Source organism: Chrysemys picta, chromosome 12, assembly GCF_011386835.1.
Source record: "Chrysemys picta bellii isolate R12L10 chromosome 12, ASM1138683v2, whole genome shotgun sequence".
Taxonomy (NCBI): domain Eukaryota; kingdom Metazoa; phylum Chordata; order Testudines; family Emydidae; genus Chrysemys; species Chrysemys picta.
The window spans coordinates 8,333,399-8,352,632 of NC_088802.1; the positions used below are offsets into that span (position 1 = coordinate 8,333,399).

The window sequence follows — 19,234 nt, forward strand, 5'->3', positions numbered from 1 at the left end:
GACCTCATGCTACAGCCTGCTATGAATGGAGAGCTGCACTGGGAAGGGCAGGGATACCATATTTTAACATTCAAAAAATAGGACACTCCACGGGGAGGGAGGGTAGCCCCACCCTGCCCCCATCCACTCCCTCCGACTGCCCCCCGCAGAAACCCCAACCCATCCAACCTCCCTGTCCCCTGTCCCCTGATCACCCTCTCCCGGGACCCCTGCCCCAACTGCCCCCCAGGATCCCACCCCCTATCTAAGCCCCACTGGTCCTTGTCCCCTGATTGCCCCCTTCCGGGACCCCACCCCCTATCTAAGCCTCCCTTCCCCTTGTCCCCAACTGCCCCCTCATGAGATCCCCCCCAAGTTCCTCCCTAGGACCCCACCCCCTACCTGTCCCCTGACAACCCCTGGGACTCCCATGCCTATGTAACTGCTGCCTGTCCCCTGAGTGCCTCCCCGAACCCCTGACCCATCCAACCCCCCCTGCTCCCTGTCCCTTGACTCCCCCCCCCCTCCGGAACCTCTTACCCCTTCTCCAACCTCCCAGCCCCCTTACCGTGCCACTCAGACCAGCGTGTCTGGCTTCGCGCAGCACCAGACACGCTGCTGCATACATGCTGCCGTGCTCCCCTGCGGAGCCACAGCCCCTTCCCCCCCCCAGCACCTGCCTTCCAGATTTGAACACCTCAAAATTCAGGAGTGCTCAAGCTCAGTTACTTCATTTCTCCCAAATCAAAGCTACTGATCCACTGTCCTTGCTGTAGAAAAAGTAGGATAAAATTGAGCAAGAAATGCCTCCCAGTGGTTATTAGGACTGGAATTGCTATTTTCAACAGCCATTGCCTTGTTTGTTTGTTTGTTTGTTTGTTTGTTTGTTTGTTTGTTTGTTTGTTTGTTTGTTTGTTTGTTTAAAAGGAAGACAGTGATGGTGCATTGGCAAATTCCCCATAGAGTGAAAGAGTGGAACAAAAGAATAATAAAGGCACCTCAACTTTTCCTCATTTATGTAGGACAGTTATAATATGGATCCAGATATCCTCCAATCACACAAGCTGAAAATTGTTCCACTTTACTGCAGTTCTGTAACCATATGGGAACCAATCCTGTCTGTGTTCTGTGCACGTCCAAAATTCCTGCTGAATGATCTGCCGTGGGAGCGAGTTACCAGTGACCCAGGGCTGCGGCGGAAGGAGGGTGCAGGTGGGGTGGGGGGAGGGAGAGCCCAGGGCTGGGGCGGCAGGAGGTGTGTGTGGGGGACAATGGTGGGGGAGTAGGGGGAAGCCCAGGGCTGGGACAACGGGGGTGCGGGTCGGCGGGGGAGAGCCCAGGGCTGGGGCAGCAGGGGGGTGCGGATGGTGGGGGAGAACCAAGAGTTTGGGCGGCAGGGGGGTACGGCCAGGAGCCCAGGGCTGGGACGGGAGGGTTGGTGGGGCAGCCAAACTGTTTTTTTGCTTGGGGCGGCAAAAAACCTAGAGCTGGCCCTGCCCAGAAATCACCAGGCGAGTGGAGGATTCCCAAAGGGATTATATTACAGTAGTAACTAGGCCAGGGTTTCTCAACCTTTTTCTTTTGTGAGGCCTTCCCAACATGCTATAAACACTGCAGGGCCCAGTGGGGGCAGGGCCGTCCCTATCCATACGCAATGTACACACCTGTGTTGGGCACCAGGAAATTTGGGTCACCAGCATCTGCGTGCTGCTCCAGCCCCTGCTACATATCTTACCCATGGCCCCCGCCCCAGCTCCGCCCCAGCCTCATCTCTTCCCACCCCTGCTCCGACCACTCCTGCCCCCACTACACGTCTTCCCCAAAGCCCCCACCCCAGCTGCGTCCCGCCACCCCCCCCTACTCCAGCCCTTCCCCTGAGGACTGCAGCAGGGGTCGGGCACCCTGCAATCACCGGGCGGTGGTAAGTGGAGGACCAACCCGGCCCTAGCCCCCACCATGCCACCAGCTCCCAGTTGTGCCTCCATTGAGTGCTGGGGGACGGTTCCCTCCTGCCCCTCAAGCCTGGGAGCCAGGGGAGCAGAGCGGAGCCGGCTGGGGCCGGGTCACTCCCCTTCCCACCGCCCCATGAGTGCGGGGTCTGGCCTGCCCTGCAATCACCGGGCGGCAGGAAGTGGAGCGACCCAGCCCCAACCCGTTCCGCTCGGCCGGCTCGTGCGTAGGGCACCAAAATGGCTAGGGACGGCCCTGAGTGGGGGATGAGTGGAGGGGCTCCAGGCTTCAGCCGCTGGGTGCGGGGGGAACGGGACATGGCTCAGGCTTCTGCCCCGCAGGGCTCCCAGGCTCCAAAGGGGCCCCAGCCCCACCCGGCCTGCTCTGCTTGGGCTGCAGTCGAAGGCCCCCCAGCTCTTCTCCGCCCCCCTCCCCCCATCCCGCACCCACTGGCAGCCAAGCTCCTCCCTCCCCTGCCTGTTCTCCGCCACCTCCCCCAGCGTGCCTTGTTCCCGCTCCTCTCCCTCCCTCCCGGGGCTTCCCCCACTGCCAAACAGCTGTTTGCTGGCCCTCCGGGAGGGAGGGGGAAGAGCAGGGTCACAGCGCACTCGGGGGAGGAGGTGGAGAAGAGGTGGGGGGGGCCTTGGGGAAGGGGGTGGAATCAGGGCAGGGCGGAGCAAAGGCAGGCCCCCACACTCCCCCTACACATACCCCCCCACCATGAGATGCTCCGGGCAGGGTGTGGGGCGGGGGGCTGGGAGCACCCCTCATGAGCCCAGCCCCCACCCCCAGTCCCCTGCCCTGACTCCTGCAGCCCCCTCATACACCCGTATGACCCCAGCCCTGACTCCTGCACCCCCTCACACACCGACAGCCCCCCGACTCCTTCAACCCCCCACCCCCTGCCCTCCCTGATTCCTGCACCCCTCGCACCAAATGGGAGCTGCCCCAGGTAAGCGCTCTGCACCCCAACCTCCTGCCCCAACCCTGAGCCCCCTCCTGCATCCTAACTCCTGGCCAGACCCTGCACCCCAACCCACAGCCTGCTCCTGCACCCTAACTCCCCCCAGACGCTGCACCCCCAGCCCTGAGCCCCCTTCCACACCCTATGTCCTCGCCAGACCCCACACCCCAATGTTTTTTATTACTTTTTTTTATAAAGTGCTCTTATCCAAAGGGCTTTAAAATAGTTAGCTAACGGTACAAACAATATTTGGAGAGACCATTAAGTGGTGTTCCGAGACCCTCAATGGTTTTCAAGTGGTCTGTGGAAAAGTAAGTTAGACTACAAAAACAATCAAGGTACCTCACTTTATTTTCATTTACTTGTTATTACTTATAGGAGGAGTATGAAGAAAAAAAGAATGAAAAACGGGGGCAAGGGGGGGAGATAAGACAGAATGTTCTGAATTGTGACAAAAAGTCAAAAGGCTGATATATTGCTAGGAGCAAAAAGTTCCAAACCATTTTTGGTTTGGAAAAATGTCAATGAAAATGACATTATTTTTTAGATTTTTGGCGACATTTTCAGTGGAAAACTTTGACTTGTTGAAAACCAAACATTTTCAGACACAACCTGGGTTGGATGAGGCGCAGAGAAGGGGAAATCAGCGTTTTGTTTTCCGATGGAAACACCAAATATTTCTGAGGAAAGCAGAAGATTTCCATGGAAATGGGCATTTAGCCAAAACACGCCAATTGTCCATCCAAAAAACATTGTTGGAAAATTTCCCACCAGCCCTACTTTCAAGCCCGTTTCTGGGCTGTTGGACACGAAAAAACAAGACGAACGTTGAGAGCTGATGGCTGTGGGTGGCCGTCTCGCTGGGTCTGGTTTTATTACCGTTTATTCTTTGAACGCAGACTAAAGCCGTGGGAAACAAGCGGTGATCCCAGACACAAGACTGTCTGTGCATTGGCTCTGTATGGTGCTCGAAGCTGGGTTCTACTACCTAACTGAGGTAGGATCCCCACTGATTTTCATTACACTTGGGCACCTACCTCCATTAGAGACCTCTGCAAGGGCAGCCTAGAGCACAGTTGTGTTGGGGGAGAAAGTACAATATATTTAAGCCATTCCCCTAAACCCACACAGTAAGGAGGGGGATGGGACTTCAATCTTGACATTTCCTGGTTTGAGGGGATGTTGGCCATTTTAGCCCACACACGAGCTGCCTTTACACAGTACAACCCCGCTCACCGCCTCCGGTGACAGCCATGGCTGGGGAAATAGTCCCTGCTGATTTAAACATCCCTGGAGAGCCTTCCTCCAGAGGCAAAGTGGCTCCATCTCAGCATCACAGTGAGTTTTGCTTTGTGGTGTTTAAACAGGGCTGCTGGATTCTGGGGGGCTGGGATCTTGTCGGCTGTAATAGGTTTTTAACCAGCAGCTTGAGCGAGGCATGGGAGGTCGGGGGGTCAGGCCTCCAGAGGGTGGACATGGACATAGCTCCACTGAATTTCGTGGGGTCACTCTGGATGTACCCCGGTATAACTTGGATGAGAAGCTGGTCCTAACTCCAGCGATTTCACTGAGGTCACTCAATTTTCAATAGGGTAATAGGTCAGATCAGAATCTAGCCCTGACTCTGGGAGGCGGGAGAAAATACCTAACGTGTCTTTAAAATGAGTGTAATCTAACCTGAGACCAGTAAAATCTAACTCTGCATGTCCTGGGTTTGTTATGTTTGGCTTTGGGATAATTACAGCCTCCCTGGAAGGTTTTGAACCATAAAAACCTGATACATGCTCTCAGCCTTTCCAGCTTCATGTATTTTTTTGCCTTGAACTAAACAGAGGACTAGATGCTTAGTTTTGGGTTACCATCCGTCCGGGTTTTCCCAGAGATGACCTCTTTTTTGGTCCTCCGATCTCTGTCCGGGTGGGCTTCTGAAATATGAACAAGTGTCTTCAGAACTGCGTAGCCGGACAGCAGTGGCTGCTGGATGGCCGCCCAGCTCTGAAGACAGAGCTGCTGCTGGCACCAGCGCAGCAGTAAGGGTGGCATGGTACCCCTCCTCCTCTTCCAACTCCCCCTCCTCCCCTCCTCCTGGCAGTGTCCTCTATTCCGGAGCTTGAAAGATGGTAACCCTACCTCAGCTGGTATAAGTTTGAATCACTCTGTGCACTTCAGTGGAGCTACAGCCGCGTTACAGCAGCTGCGGAGGTGTCCCTAGGTTCCTCTAGCCCCTAGGGACAGGTCAGTGTAACGTGAAATGCTTTGACTTGTTTGTGAGACGGCATCACTGACCTCATTCCCTGTTACAGTCTGACTGCCAGATCCCCAGCAGGGGTACAGCACTGTAGCTCCCTTGCAATGTACAGAGCTTTGCTGGTTCACAGCCACTGAGGTGGCTCCATTTCCCAAGGTGCTCAGCACTCACCAGTGGCGCCAGGGCTTTGGAGGGTCTCAGCTCTCATTTAGGTGCCAAAATAAGGGCCTAGATTTTCAGGAGGGCCCAGCAGGTTGGGTGCTGAGTGAAACTGGCTGGGAATCTGCCACCAAAATGTCTTTCCACTGGGGAAAATGAAACAAAATGTCAGTTAGTTTGACTTGAACCTGTGTCCAGTTGAGCTGCTGCAGTGCCTCATGGGAGTTGTAGTTCACTTCTCTCCTGCCCCCTTCTCCTCCATGGGCTGGAACAGACTACATTTCCCATGGTGCACAGCAGCCTCCCCTCTGGCTGAGTCACCACAGTGCACCATGGGAGTGCGACACAGACATGACCACATATGTCCAGGCATGCCCTGGCAGGTGTATTACATCTGTGTCTGAGCATGGTCTCACTATTTCACCAAAAGGGGATCGTGTAGGTCTCTACTAAAAAAGAAATTCTAGCTGGTTCTCATGGATATTGTGAATGTTTGCACAGGAAACATTTCTAGAGTTATGTAACATTCAGAATACTGGTTTCCAAAATTGGTGGAGAAGAACCTTATCCCCTGAGGCTGGGTGGGTCTCAAAGCTGACTCAATCAACACTGAGAACAATCGACATCCACAGACACAAAGATGTGGACAAAGTCCAGAGGAGAGCAACACAAGTGATTAAAGGTCTAGAAAACATGCCCTATGAGGAAAGATTAAAAAAAAAAACAGGCTCGTTTAGTCTGGAGAGGAGAAGACGAAGGGAGGACATGATAATAGTTTTCACGTATATAAAAGGCTGTTACAAGGAGGAGGGTCAAAAATTGTTCTCATTAACCCCTGAGAATAGGAGAAGCAATGGGCATAAATTGCAGCAAGGGAGGTTTAGGTTGGACCTTAGGAAAAACTTCCTAACTGTCAGGGTGGTTCAGCACTGGAATAAATTGCCCAGGGAAGTTGTGGAATCTCTGTCATTGGAGGTTTCCACAGTCAACCTGTGGAACTCTTTGCTGGAGGATGTTGTGAAGTCCACAGGGTTCAAAAAAGAACAAGATAAATTCATGGAGGATAGATCCATTGATGGCTTTTAGCCAGGATGGGCAGGAATAGTGGCCCTAGCCTCTGTTTGCCAGAAGCTGGGAATTGGTGATAGGGGATGGATCACTTGATAATTCCCTGTTCTGTTCATTCCTCTGGGGCACCTGGCACTGGCCACTGTCGGAAGACAGGACACTGTGCTAGATGGACCTTTGGCTTGACCCCGTATGGCCGTTCTCAAGGTAACAGTTTAAACAAACACCTGTCAGGACTGGTCTAGTTATTACGTAGTCCTGCTGTGAGCACAGGGGACTGGACTAGATGATCTCTTGAGATCCCCTCCAGTCCTACACTTCTATCATTCTATGACCCAGCCCTGTGTTTTCAATCTGGGGCAGAAGCAAACTTGATTTTGACAAAGGTAAAGCTCTGGGACTGTATAGGAGAAGTGAAGCAGGTACAAACGTTACATGGAAGCAACAATTCTGCCAGCAGGTGTCTCATGAAAAGTGGATCCCAGCTCTCCGGAAGAACGGACAAGGCTCCCTCCTGCTGGGAGCAGGTAGCAGCGATTTACGCTGGACTCCTCGGGTTTCCCCGAGAGTGTCACAGGGAGTCCCTTGTTTGTAGTGTGAAGTAGAAATAGGCAGGGCCAAATCGTCCGAGGGTAGAGACCCCCTTGCAAGCTCCACAGGCCTGTGAGTGAAACACACGGTATTAGCTCAACAGTGCACATTGACTCTTGCAGATCGCCCGAGGTGCCCGTACTGGCATTGGCTGGCTCTGGGCCTCACATTGGCTGGGAACGTCGTGCTGCTGGGAGTGGTGACGCGGCTGGCTGCTCGGGGTGAGTGTGCCAAAACCGTGCGTTTGGGCTGCACAGCAACGCACCATGAACGCAGCACAAGTTGCTGGGCTCAGTGCAGGAATGGCCGGGTGGATTTCTCTGGCCTGTGTGATACAGGAGGTCAGACTAGACCAGGGGTGGGCAAACTACGGCCCACGAGGCACATCTGGCTTGTCAGTCATTTTAATCTGGCCCTCGAGCTTCCGCCGGGGAGCAGGATCCCAGAAGCAGCGGCATGTCCCCCTCCAGCTCCTATGCGTAGGGGCAGCGAGAGGCCCCAGCACACTTTCCCCGCCCCAAGTGCTGCTCCCGGTAACTGTGGCTAATGGGAGCTGCGGGGGCGGCGCCTGCAGACAGGGCAGTGCACAGAGCATCCTGGCCACGCCTCCACGTAGGAGCCAGAGGCGGGACATGCGGCTGCTTCCGGGAGCTGTTTGAGGTAAGCGCCGCCAGGAACCTGCACCCCTGACCTCCTCCTGTGCTCCAAGCCCTGCCCCAGCCCTGATCCCCCTCATGCATCCCAAACCCCTCATCCCCAGCCCAACCCCAGAGCCTGCACCCCGAGCCAGAGCTCTCACCCCAACCCCAATTTCATGAGCATTCATGGCTCACCGTAGAATTTCCATACCCGGATGTGGCCCTCGGGCCAAAACGTTTGCCCACCCCTGGACTAGACCATCATAATGCTGCCTTCTGACCTTGGAATGGATGAATCTATTACACTGCTGCACTCTAGGCCAGATTCTAACTGGTGCAACTAACTGGTGTTGCTCCATTCATTTGTACCAGCTTGGAGTCTGCCCCCATTGACCCCAGTGGGACTTTGGCCAATTCACACCAGGTGGAGATCTGGCCTATTGACTCCAATGGAGCGCTGGCTGATTCATCCCAGCCCAGTCTTTTCCAATCTCTGGCTTGCAACAACCATCCACAGAGAAATTTTCTCCAAGGTTCCCTGAACCCATCGCCCATCGGAGCCGTCCCAAAAACGATGGGGAACGAAACCTCAGCTCAGCCCAGTCCTAAAGGAAGAGGATGCAGCGACTTGGAGGAGTTCCGCTCTCGCCTGCGGCAACATTTGTGTTATACACAAAACAACCAGTCAGCAGGTAACCCCAGCTCATGCTGCCTCCCGCAGTCACTGTTACAGGCACTGACTGTTCCCAAAGCAGAGCCGCTCTCGCACCCCCTCTTCTCTCCCATCCCTTCAGATCTGTTTAATATCTCCAGGGCCACTCAGCCTCAGCAGTGACAGCGACTGGCCAGCGCAGGTAACTGCAGGCTTGAATCATTCCGGCAACTTTAATAGAATCCTGTAGTTTAGCTGTCATGGGACCAAGAGACGCTGAGATGGCCCCGGCCCCAACAAGTTCACAGTGTAAATAAACAAAACATTCAGAAGGGGAAACTGAGGCACAGGGCAGGCCATGACCTGCCCAAGGACGCAGCAGGCTAGTGACAGGGCCCAGAGTAGAACACGGCTCTTTTGAGCCCTAGGTCAGGGTCTCAACTACAAGACCAACCTTCATTCTAATGCCCACCAGAGCTCTGCGCCTCTATATTATCCTTCACCTGAAAGATGGCACCACCTGGGGAACAGCATCTGGTATGGAGTCAAGAGCCCCCCACTACTGAGTCACACACCCCTCCTCCCTGCTGCACAGCACCCCCTAGTTCAATGGGACTGGGGTCAGCCCTGACTGTGAGCGGAGAGCGCCCCCTACAGAGTCCCCCATCCCACTCCCTGCAGCACAGCGTCCCCCAGTACTGGAGTCTTGGGGTGAGCCCTGCGTGTGAGCAGCCACGAACCCCCATTTCATTCCCTACAGCACCCTCTAGCCCCACACTGGGGCCTTGGGAACAGCACGGACTGCAGAGAGAGAACGCCTCCTACCGAGCCCCCACACTGCTCCCTGCAGCACAGCGCCCCCTGCTGCTGGGACATTGGGGTCCAGCCCGACTGATGTTTTAGTCTTGCCCACATACTGATCCCATCTCGCCCACATACTCACCTCGTCTCTGCCGCTAGGCCCCAGTCCTGGGCTCAGTAAAGCCCTGAGCATGAAGGCTCCATGCATCTCTGTAAAGGTGGTCAGCCCTGTTCAGAATGATCATTAACGACACCTCTCTTCCATTTCCCCCTCCAGAGGGTTCCAGCTGCAAACTCTGCCCCAAGGACTGGCTGCTGCATGGGGACAAGTGTTACTGGGTTTCTACAGCGATTAAAACCTGGGAGTGGAGCCATGACGACTGTTTAATGAAGAGAGCACAACTGCTAGTGATCGATGACCGGGAGGAGATGGTAAAGAACGTGCTATATTCAACTGCAGGATGTGTGTTGCTATTAATTACAGCTGGTCCAAAATCACAGTTTTCCCTCCAGTGGCAAATTAAAGAAACATTTTGGTACTTTTTGCAAGAAACTTTTGTTGTGAAAATGAAACCAACTTTTCGTTTCCGTTGTATAAAACTGAAAAATGTTGAATTTTTTTCTCATTCCCCTCCCTTTTCTCCCCTATTGAATCCAACAGACTGAGTCATGTCCCTAGTAGATTTGTCTGCCCCTTGACCTTGACCATGGTTGAGATGAGGTCCCATGTGCATAGCAAGCAACTGGGCCAGCAAATCAGAGCATGTTCTGGGCACTCTGACATGTCGTCCATTTCACAGGCGTCCATAGGGAATATTATACGGGACCAACATCAGGTGTGGATTGGACTTAACATCACATCCCCAGAGAGGACGTGGACCTGGCAGGATGGATCCCCGTTAAATCAAACACTGTGAGTGATTCCTCATGAGGATTTTGATCAGTCTACAATAAATAAACCAGTTATCAAGAGTTTTGTCCTGGATTTCGATGGGGCCAGGATTTCACACACACTGATTTATGGTATAGGGCCCTAATCCTGAAAATGCTTCTAGACGTTAACTCTCCTTGAAGCCAATGGGGTGACTCACGTGAGTCAAGTTAAGCGAGCAGATCATACGTCTTTGTGAGATTGGGGGCTCAATCTGCATGTCCCATCAATCCTTGGCAGAGCTGGCTGTGAAGCAGGAAAAAGAAAAAAAATAATACCCCCTTCCCCATTTTTCATCAACATTTGATCAATTTCAAAATTCAGAAAGTTCCAGCCAACTCTACAGTTGAAAACAATTCACACAATTTAGCCAATTGTGTGTGTCCATTTCCCCCCGACACACAGAAATGGCCACATTTCAAATGGGAATTGCAACATTGGAAAAAGAAAGATTTAGTAATTTGGGTCTTTGGCCTCTCTGCTGAACTTGCAATGAAGTGCCCAATGGCTGTGCTGGTTTCTGTGCCGTGGACACTCCCTACCCCCCAAAGGACTGGCTTTAAACTTATCAACTTGTTCCATATACTTGACCATCGGGGGAAAGGCTAGAAGTGCTGGATAAAACTACAGCACCCTCGGAAGAGACGCACGGCTACTATCGATCCTCTTCCCCAACTCTCAACGCACGGACAGTGACTGTCCCCTTTGCTCTTTAGGTTCCCAATTTCGGATCCTGGGAAAGAGAACAACTGTGGCTCTGTGAAGAAAAACAAGCTCCATTCTGAAATCTGCCAAACTGAGATGAAATGGATTTGCCAGAAAGCTGCTGTCCTAGTTTAAGGAGACGGATTTGTGAGCTCTGTTTGCACAGGAGGAATGTAAAAAGCTCTGTGTGTTTCATCGTTATTTCAGCTATTAAAAACGACGGGTGAGATGCTCAGCCGGTGTAAATAGTATAAAAGTCAATGGAACGACACCAATGAATGACTGATTGGCGGGTGGGGGGAGGGGGGCACCGGAGGGAGGGCTGAGGGGAATCAAAACGATCAAATCCACGTAAAAGTAGAAAACAAAATTTAGAAGTGAAAATGGCCTATAGAAGTGGTCATGAAAAATCTCAACTCAACAGAAATGGTTCCTTTAAAAAACGAAATGACTTTGAAATTCTCTTGCATATTTTGACCAGCGCCAGGCCTGCTACATCGTGGGATAACTCCACCAGGCCAGGTTAATTGTGGGAAGAAGGGATCAAACTCCCATCATTCCCCCTGCTGTATCCCAGAAATCACCAGGCGAGTGGAGGATTCCCAGAGGAATTATATTACAGTAGTAACTAGGCCAGGGGGTCTCAACCTTTTTCTTTCTGAGGCCTTCCCAACATGCTATAAACACTCCAGGACCCAGTGGGGGCAGGGCCGTCCCTACCCATACGCAATGTACGCACCTGCGTTGGGCACCAGGAAATTTGGGTCACCAAATTTCCTGGTGCCCTAAGCAGCTGCGTGCTGCTCCAGCCCCTGCTCCGCATCTTCCCCATGGCCCTCGCCCCTGCTCCGCTCCAGCCTCATCTCTTCCCACCCCTGTTCCGCCCAGTCCTGCCCCCGCTCCACGCCTTCCCCAAAGCCCCCGCCCCAGCTGTGTCCCGGGACCACCCCTACTCCAGCCCTTCCCCTGAGGACTGCAGCAGGGGTCGGGCGCCCTGCAATCACCGGGCGGTGGTAAGTGGAGGACCAACCCGCCCCAGCCCCCTCCATGCCGCCAGCAACCAACTGTGCCTCCAACTGGGAGCCAGGGGAGCAGAGCGGAGTAGCCTGGGATCTGGTCACTCCCCATCCCGCCACCCCATGAGTGCAGGGTCTGGCCTGCCCTGCAATCACCAGGCGGCTGGAAGTGGAGCGACCCAGCCCCAACCCGCTCTACCCCGCCGGGTCGTGCGTAGGGCACCAAAATGGCTAGGGACGGCCCTGAGTGGGGGATGAGTGGAGGGGCTCCAGGCTTCAGCCGCTGGGTGGGGGGGGGAACGGGACAGGGCTCAGGCTTCTACCCCGCAGGGAGCCCAGGCTCCAAAGGGGCCCCGGCCCCACCCGGCCTGCTCTGCTTGGGCTGCAGTCGAAGGCCCCCCAACTCTTCTCCGCCCCCCTCCCGCCGTCCCGCACCCACTGACAGCCAAGCTCCCCCCTCCCCTGCCTGCTCTCCACCACCTCCCCAGCGTGCCGCGTTCCCGCTCCTCCCCCTCCCTCCCGGGGCTTCCCCCACTGCCAAACAGATGTTTGCTGGCGCTCCGGGAGGGAGGGGGAAGAGTGGGGTCACAGCGCACTCGGGGGAGGAGGTGGAGAAGAGGTGGGGGGGCCTTGGGGAAGGGAGTGAAATCAGGGCAGGGCGGAGCAAAGGCGGGGCCCCCACACTCCCCTTACACATACCCCCCCCCCGCTGTGCACTGCTTAGGGCAGGATGTGGGGCGGGGGGCTGGAAGCTCCCCCTCATGAGCCCAGCCCTGACTCCTGCACCCCCTCACACACACCCAGACCTGACTTCTTCACCCCCCTCACACACCGACAGCCCCCCGACTCCTGCAACCCCCCACCCCCCTGTCCTCCCTGATTCCTGCACTCCCCCCACATCCCAGCTGCACCCCTCGAACCAAATGGGAGCTGCCCCAGGTAAGCGCTCTGCACCCCAACCTCCTGCCCCAACCCTGAGCCCCTGCCTGCATCCTAACTCCAGGCCAGACCGTGAACCCCAACCCACAGCCTAACACCCCCCAGACCCTGCACCCCCAGCCCTGAGCCCCCTTCCACACCCTATGTCCTCGCCAGACCCCACACCCCAACGTTTTTTTACATTTTTTTTTATAACGCGCTCTTATCCAAAGCACCTTACAATAGTTAACTAACGGTACAAACAATATTTGGAGAGATCATTAAGTGGTCTGCCGAGACACTCAGTGGTTTTCTAGTGGTCTGTGGAAAAGTAAGTTAGACTACAAAAACAATCAAGGTACCTCACTTTATTTTCATTTACTTGTTATTACTTATAGGAGGATGAAGAAAAAAAGCATGAAAAACGGGGGTGGGGGGGGAGATAAGACAGAATGTTCTGAATTGTGACAAAAAGTCAAAAGGCTGATATATTGCTAGGAGCAAAAAGTTCCAAAATATTTTTGGTTTGGGAAAATGTCAATGAAAATTCCGCAAAAAGAAGAACAAGAGGACTTGTGGCACCTTAGAGACTAACAAATTTATTAGAGCATAAGCTTTCGTGGACTACAGCCCACTTCTTCGGATGCATATAGAATGGAACATATATTGAGGAGATATATATACACACATACAGAGAGCATAAACAGGTGGGAGTTGTCTTACCACCTCTGAGAGGCCAATTAATTAAGAGAAAAAAAAAAAAAAAAAAAAAAAAAAAAAAAAAACTTTTGAAGTGATAATCAAGCTAGCCGAGTACAGACAGACAGTTAGATAACAAGTGTGAGAATACTTACAAGGGGAGATAGATTTAATGTTTGTAATGGCTCAACCATTCCCAGTCCTTATTTAAACCGGAGTTGATTGTGTCTAGTTTGCATATCAATTCTAGCTCAGCAGTTTCTCGTTGGAGTCTGTTTTTGAAGTTTTTCTGTTGTAATATAGCCACCCGCAGGTCTGTCACTGAATGACCAGACAGGTTAAAGTGTTCTCCCACTGGTTTTTGAGTATTTTGATTCCTGATGTCAGATTTGTGTCCATTAATTCTTTTGCGTAGAGACTGTCCGGTTTGGCCAATGTACATGGCAGAGGGGCATTGCTGGCACATGATGGCATATATCACATTGGTAGATGTGCAGGTGAACGAGCCCCTGATGGTATGGCTGATGTGATTAGGTCCTATGATGATGTCACTGGAATAGATATGTGGACAGAGTTGACATCGGGGTTTGTTACAAGGATAGGTTCCTGGGTTAGTGGTTTTGTTCAGTGATGTGTGGTTGCTGGTGAGTATTTGCTTTAGGTTGGGGGGTTGTCTGTAAGCGAGGACAGGTCTGTCTCCCAAGATCTGTGAGAGTAAAGGATCATCTTTCAGGATAGGTTGTAGATCTCTGATGATGCGCTGGAGAGGTTTTAGTTGGGGGCTGAAGGTGACAGCTAGTGGTGTTCTGTTATTTTCTTTGTTGGGCCTGTCTTGTAGGAGGTGACTTCTGGGTACTCGTCTGGCTCTGTCAATCTGTTTTTTCACTTCAGCAGGTGGGTATTGTAGTTTTAAGAATGCTTGATAGAGATCTTGTAGGTGCTTGTCTCTATCCGAGGGATTGGAGCAAATGCGGTTATATCTTAGAGCTTGGCTGTAGACAATGGATCGTGTGGTGTGTCCTGGATGGAAGCTGGAGGCATGTAGGTAAGTGTAGCGGTCAGTAGGTTTCCGGTATAGGGTGGTATTTATGTGACCATCGCTTATTAGCACAGTAGTGTCCAGGAAATGGACCGCTTGTGTGGATTGATCTAGGCTGAGGTTGATGGTGGGATGGAAATTATTGAAATCATGGTGAAATTCCTCAAGGGCTTCTTTTCCATGGGTCCAGATGATGAAGATGTCATCAATGTAGCGCAAGTAGAGTAGGGGCGTTAGGGGACGAGAGCTAAGGAAGCGTTGTTCTAAGTCAGCCATAAAAATGTTGGCATATTGTGGGGCCATGCGGGTACCCATAGCAGTGCCGCTGACTTGAAGGTATATATTGTCCCCAAATGTGAAATAGTTGTGGGTGAGGACAAAATCACAAAGTTCAGCCACCAGGTTAGCTGTGACATTATCAGGGATACTGTTCCTGATAGCTTGTAGTCCATCTTTGTGTGGAATATTGGTGTAGAGGGCTTCTACGTCCATAGTGGCCAGGATGGTGTTTTCTGGAAGATCACCGATGGATTGTAGTTTCCTCAGGAAGTCAGTGGTGTCTCGAAGATAGCTGGGAGTGCTGGTAGCGTAGGGTCTGAGGAGAGAGTCTACATAACCAGACAAGCCTGATGTTAGGGTGCCAATGCCTGAGATGATGGGGCGTCCAGGATATCCAGGTTTATGGATCTTGGGTAGCAAATAGAATACCCCTGGTCGGGGTTCTAGGCATGTGTCTGTACAGATTTGTTCCTGTGCTTTGTCAGGGAGTTTTTTTAGCAGATGGTGTAGTTTCTTTAGGTAATCCTCAGTGGGATCAGAGGATAATGGCCTGTAGAATGTGGTGTTAGAGAGCTGTCTAGCAGCCTCCTGGTCATATTCCAATTTATTCATGATGACGACAGCACCTCCTTTGTCAGCCTTTTTGATTATGATGTCAGGGTTGTTTCTGAGGCTGTAGATGGCGTTGTGTTCTGCATGGCTGAGGTTATGTGGCAAGTGATGTTGCTTTTCCACAATTTCAGCCTTTGCACGTCGACGGAAGCACTCTATGTAGAAATCCAGTCTGTTGTTTCGACCGTCCGGAGGAGTCCACGCAGAATCCTTTTTTTTGTAGTGCTGGTAGGGAGGATTCTGTGGGTTAGTATGTTGTTCAGAGGTATGTTGGAAATATTCTTTGAGTCGGAGACGTCGAAAGTAGGATTCTAGGTCACCGCAGAACTGTATCATATTCATGGGTCTGGAGGGACAAAAGGAGAGGCCCCGAGATAGGACAGACTCTTCTGCTGGGCTAAGAGTATAGCTGGAAAGATTAACAATATTGCTGGGTGGGTTAAGGGAACTACTGTTGTGGCTGCTTGTGGCATGTAGCAGTTTAGATAGTTTAGTGTCCTTTTTCCTTTGTAGAGAGGCAAAGTTTGTCTTGTAAATGGATTGTCTAGTTTTTGTAAAGTCTATCCATGAGGAAGTTTGTGTGGAAGGTTGGTTTCTTATGAGAGTATCCAGTTCTGAGAGCTCATTCTTAATCTTTCCCTGTTTGCTGTATAGGATGCTGATCAGGTGATTTCGCAGTTTCTTTGAGAGTGTGTGACACAGTCTCTCAGCATAGTCTGTGTGATATGTAGATTGTAATGGATTTTTTACCTTTAGTCCTTTTGGTATGATGTCCATCTGCTTGCATTTGGAAAGGAAGATGATGTCTGTCTGTATCTGTACGAGTTTTTTCATGAGGTTGATGGATTTCCACTCCATACGGCTAAATGCAGTGCCTTGCATAATGAAAGGTTTCAGAGTAGCAGCCGTGTTAGTCTGTATCCGCAAAAAGAAGAACAAGAGGACTTGTGGCACCTTAGAGACTAACAAATTTATTAGAGCATAAGCTTTCGTGGACTACAGCCCACTTCTTCGGATGCATATAGAATGGAACATATATTGAGGAGATATATATACACACATACAGAGAGCATAAACAGGTGGGAGTTGTCTTACCACCTCTGAGAGGCCAATTAATTAAGAGAAAAAAAAAACTAAAACTACAATAAGAGAAAAAAAAAACTTAAAACTACAATACCCACCTGCTGAAGTGAAAAAACAGATTGACAGAGCCAGACGAGTACCCAGAAGTCACCTCCTACAAGACAGGCCCAACAAAGAAAATAACAGAACACCACTAGCTGTCACCTTCAGCCCCCAACTAAAACCTCTCCAGCGCATCATCAGAGATCTACAACCTATCCTGAAAGATGATCCTTTACTCTCACAGATCTTGGGAGACAGACCTGTCCTCGCTTACAGACAACCCCCCAACCTAAAGCAAATACTCACCAGCAACCACACATCACTGAACAAAACCACTAACCCAGGAACCTATCCTTGTAACAAACCCCGATGTCAACTCTGTCCACATATCTATTCCAGTGACATCATCATAGGACCTAATCACATCAGCCATACCATCAGGGGCTCGTTCACCTGCACATCTACCAATGTGATATATGCCATCATGTGCCAGCAATGCCCCTCTGCCATGTACATTGGCCAAACCGGACAGTCTCTACGCAAAAGAATTAATGGACACAAATCTGACATCAGGAATCAAAATACTCAAAAACCAGTGGGAGAACACTTTAACCTGTCTGGTCATTCAGTGACAGACCTGCGGGTGGCTATATTACAACAGAAAAACTTCAAAAACAGACTCCAACGAGAAACTGCTGAGCTAGAATTGATATGCAAACTAGACACAATCAACTCCGGTTTAAATAAGGACTGGGAATGGTTGAGCCATTACAAACATTAAATCTATCTCCCCTTGTAAGTATTCTCACACTTGTTATCTAACTGTCTGTCTGTACTCGGCTAGCTTGATTATCACTTCAAAAGTTTTTTTTTTTTTTTTTTTTTTTTTTTTTTCTTTTTTTTTTTTCTCTTAATTAATTGGCCTCTCAGAGGTGGTAAGACAACTCCCACCTGTTTATGCTCTCTGTATGTGTGTATATATATCTCCTCAATATATGTTCCATTCTATATGCATCCGAAGAAGTGGGCTGTAGTCCACGAAAGCTTATGCTCTAATAAATTTGTTAGTCTCTAAGGTGCCACAAGTCCTCTTGTTCTTCTTTTTGCGGATACAGACTAACACGGCTGCTACTCTGAAATGAAAATTCCATTATTTTTTAGATTTTTGGCGACATTTTCAGTGGAAAACTTTGACTTGTTGAAAACCAAACATTTTCAGACACAACCTGGGTTGGGTGGGGCGCAGGGAGGGGGAAAGCAGCATTTTGTTTTCCGATGGAAATACCAAATATTTCTGAGGCAAGCAGAAACTTTCCGTGGAAATGAGCATTTAGCCAAAACACGTCAATTGTCCATCCAAAAAACATTGTTGGAAAATTTCCCACCAGCCCTACTTTCAAGCCCGTTTCTGGGCTGTTGGACACAAAAAAACAAGACGAACGTGGAGAGCTGATGGCTGTGGGTGTCCGTCTCACTGGGTCTGGTTTTATTACCGTTTATTCTTTGAACGCAGACTAAAGCCATGGGAAACAAGCGGTGATCCCAGACACAAGACTGTCTGTGCATTGGCTCTGTATGGTGCTCGAAGCTGGGTTCTACTACCTAACTGAGGTAGGATCCCCACTGATTTTCATTACACTTGGGCACCTACCTCCATTAGAGACCTCTGCAAGGGCAGCCTAGAGCACAGTTGTGTTGGGGGAGAAAGTACAATATATTTAAGCCATTCCCCTAAACCCACACAGTAAGGAGGGGGATGGGACTTCAATCTTGACATTTCCTGGTTTGAGGGGATGTTGGCCATTTTAGCCCACACACGAGCTGCCTTTACACAGTACAACCCCGCTCACCGCCTCCGGTGACAGCCATGGCTGGGGAAATAGTCCCTGCTGATTTAAACATCCCTGGAGAGCCTTCCTCCAGATGCAAAGTGGCTCCATCTCAGCATCACAGTGAGTTTTGCTTTGTGGTGTTTAAACAGGGCTGGTGGATTTGGTGGGGGCTGGGATCTTGTCGGCTGTAATAGGTTTTTAACCAGCAGCTTGAGCGAGGCATGGGAGGTCGGGGAGTCAGGCCCCCAGATGGTGGACATGGACATAGCTCCACTGAATTTAGTGGGGTCACTCTGGATGTACCCCGGTATAACTCGGATGAGAAGCTGGTCCTAACTCCAGCGATTTCACTGAGGTCACTCAATTTTCAATAGGGTAACAGGTCAGATCAGAATCTAGCCCTGACTCTGGGAGGGGGGAGAAAATACCTAACATGTCTTTAAAATGAGTGTAATCTAACCTGGGACCAGTGAGATCTAACTCTGCATGTCCTGGGTTTGTTATGTTTGGCTTTGGGATAATTACAGCCTCCCTGGAAGGTTTTGAACCATAAAAACCTGATACATTCTCTCAGCCTTTCCAGCTTCATGTATTTTTTTGCCTTGAACTAAACAGAGGACTATATGCTGAGCTTCGGGTTACCATCCGTCCGGGTTTTCCCAGAGATGACCTCTTTTTTGGTCCTCCGATCTCTGTCCGGGTGGGCTTCTGAAATATGAACAAGTGTCTTCAGAACTGCGTAGCCGGACAGCAGTGGCTGCTGGATGGCCGCCTAGCTCTGAAGACAGCGCTGCTGCCGGCAGCAGCGCAGCGGTAAGGGTGGCATAGTACCCCTCCTCCGCTTTCAACTCCCCCCCTCCCCTCCTCCTGGCAGTGTCCTCTATTCCGGAGCTTGAAAGATGGTAACCCTACCTCAGCTGGTATAAATGTGCATAACTGTGCACTTCAGTGGAGCTACAGCCGCGTTACAGCAGCTGCGGAGGTGTCCCTAGGTTCCTATAGCCCCTAGGGACAGGTCAGTGTAACAT

The 19,234-nt window shown here is 51.1% G+C and overlaps 1 protein-coding gene across 1 annotated transcript; it reads left to right on the forward strand.

Moving 5' to 3' along the window:
- Nucleotides 1-3,596: 3,596 nt before the first annotated feature.
- Nucleotides 3,597-10,947, forward strand: LOC112061340 (killer cell lectin-like receptor subfamily B member 1B allele C). Its single transcript, XM_065564292.1, has 6 exons — nt 3,597-4,231; nt 7,082-7,180; nt 8,131-8,289; nt 9,328-9,482; nt 9,851-9,963; nt 10,698-10,947. The coding sequence occupies exons 1-6, from the start codon at nt 4,147-4,149 to the stop codon at nt 10,819-10,821; spliced, it is 735 nt and encodes a 244-aa protein (XP_065420364.1). The 5' UTR covers nt 3,597-4,146; the 3' UTR covers nt 10,822-10,947.
- Nucleotides 10,948-19,234: the final 8,287 nt, after the last annotated feature.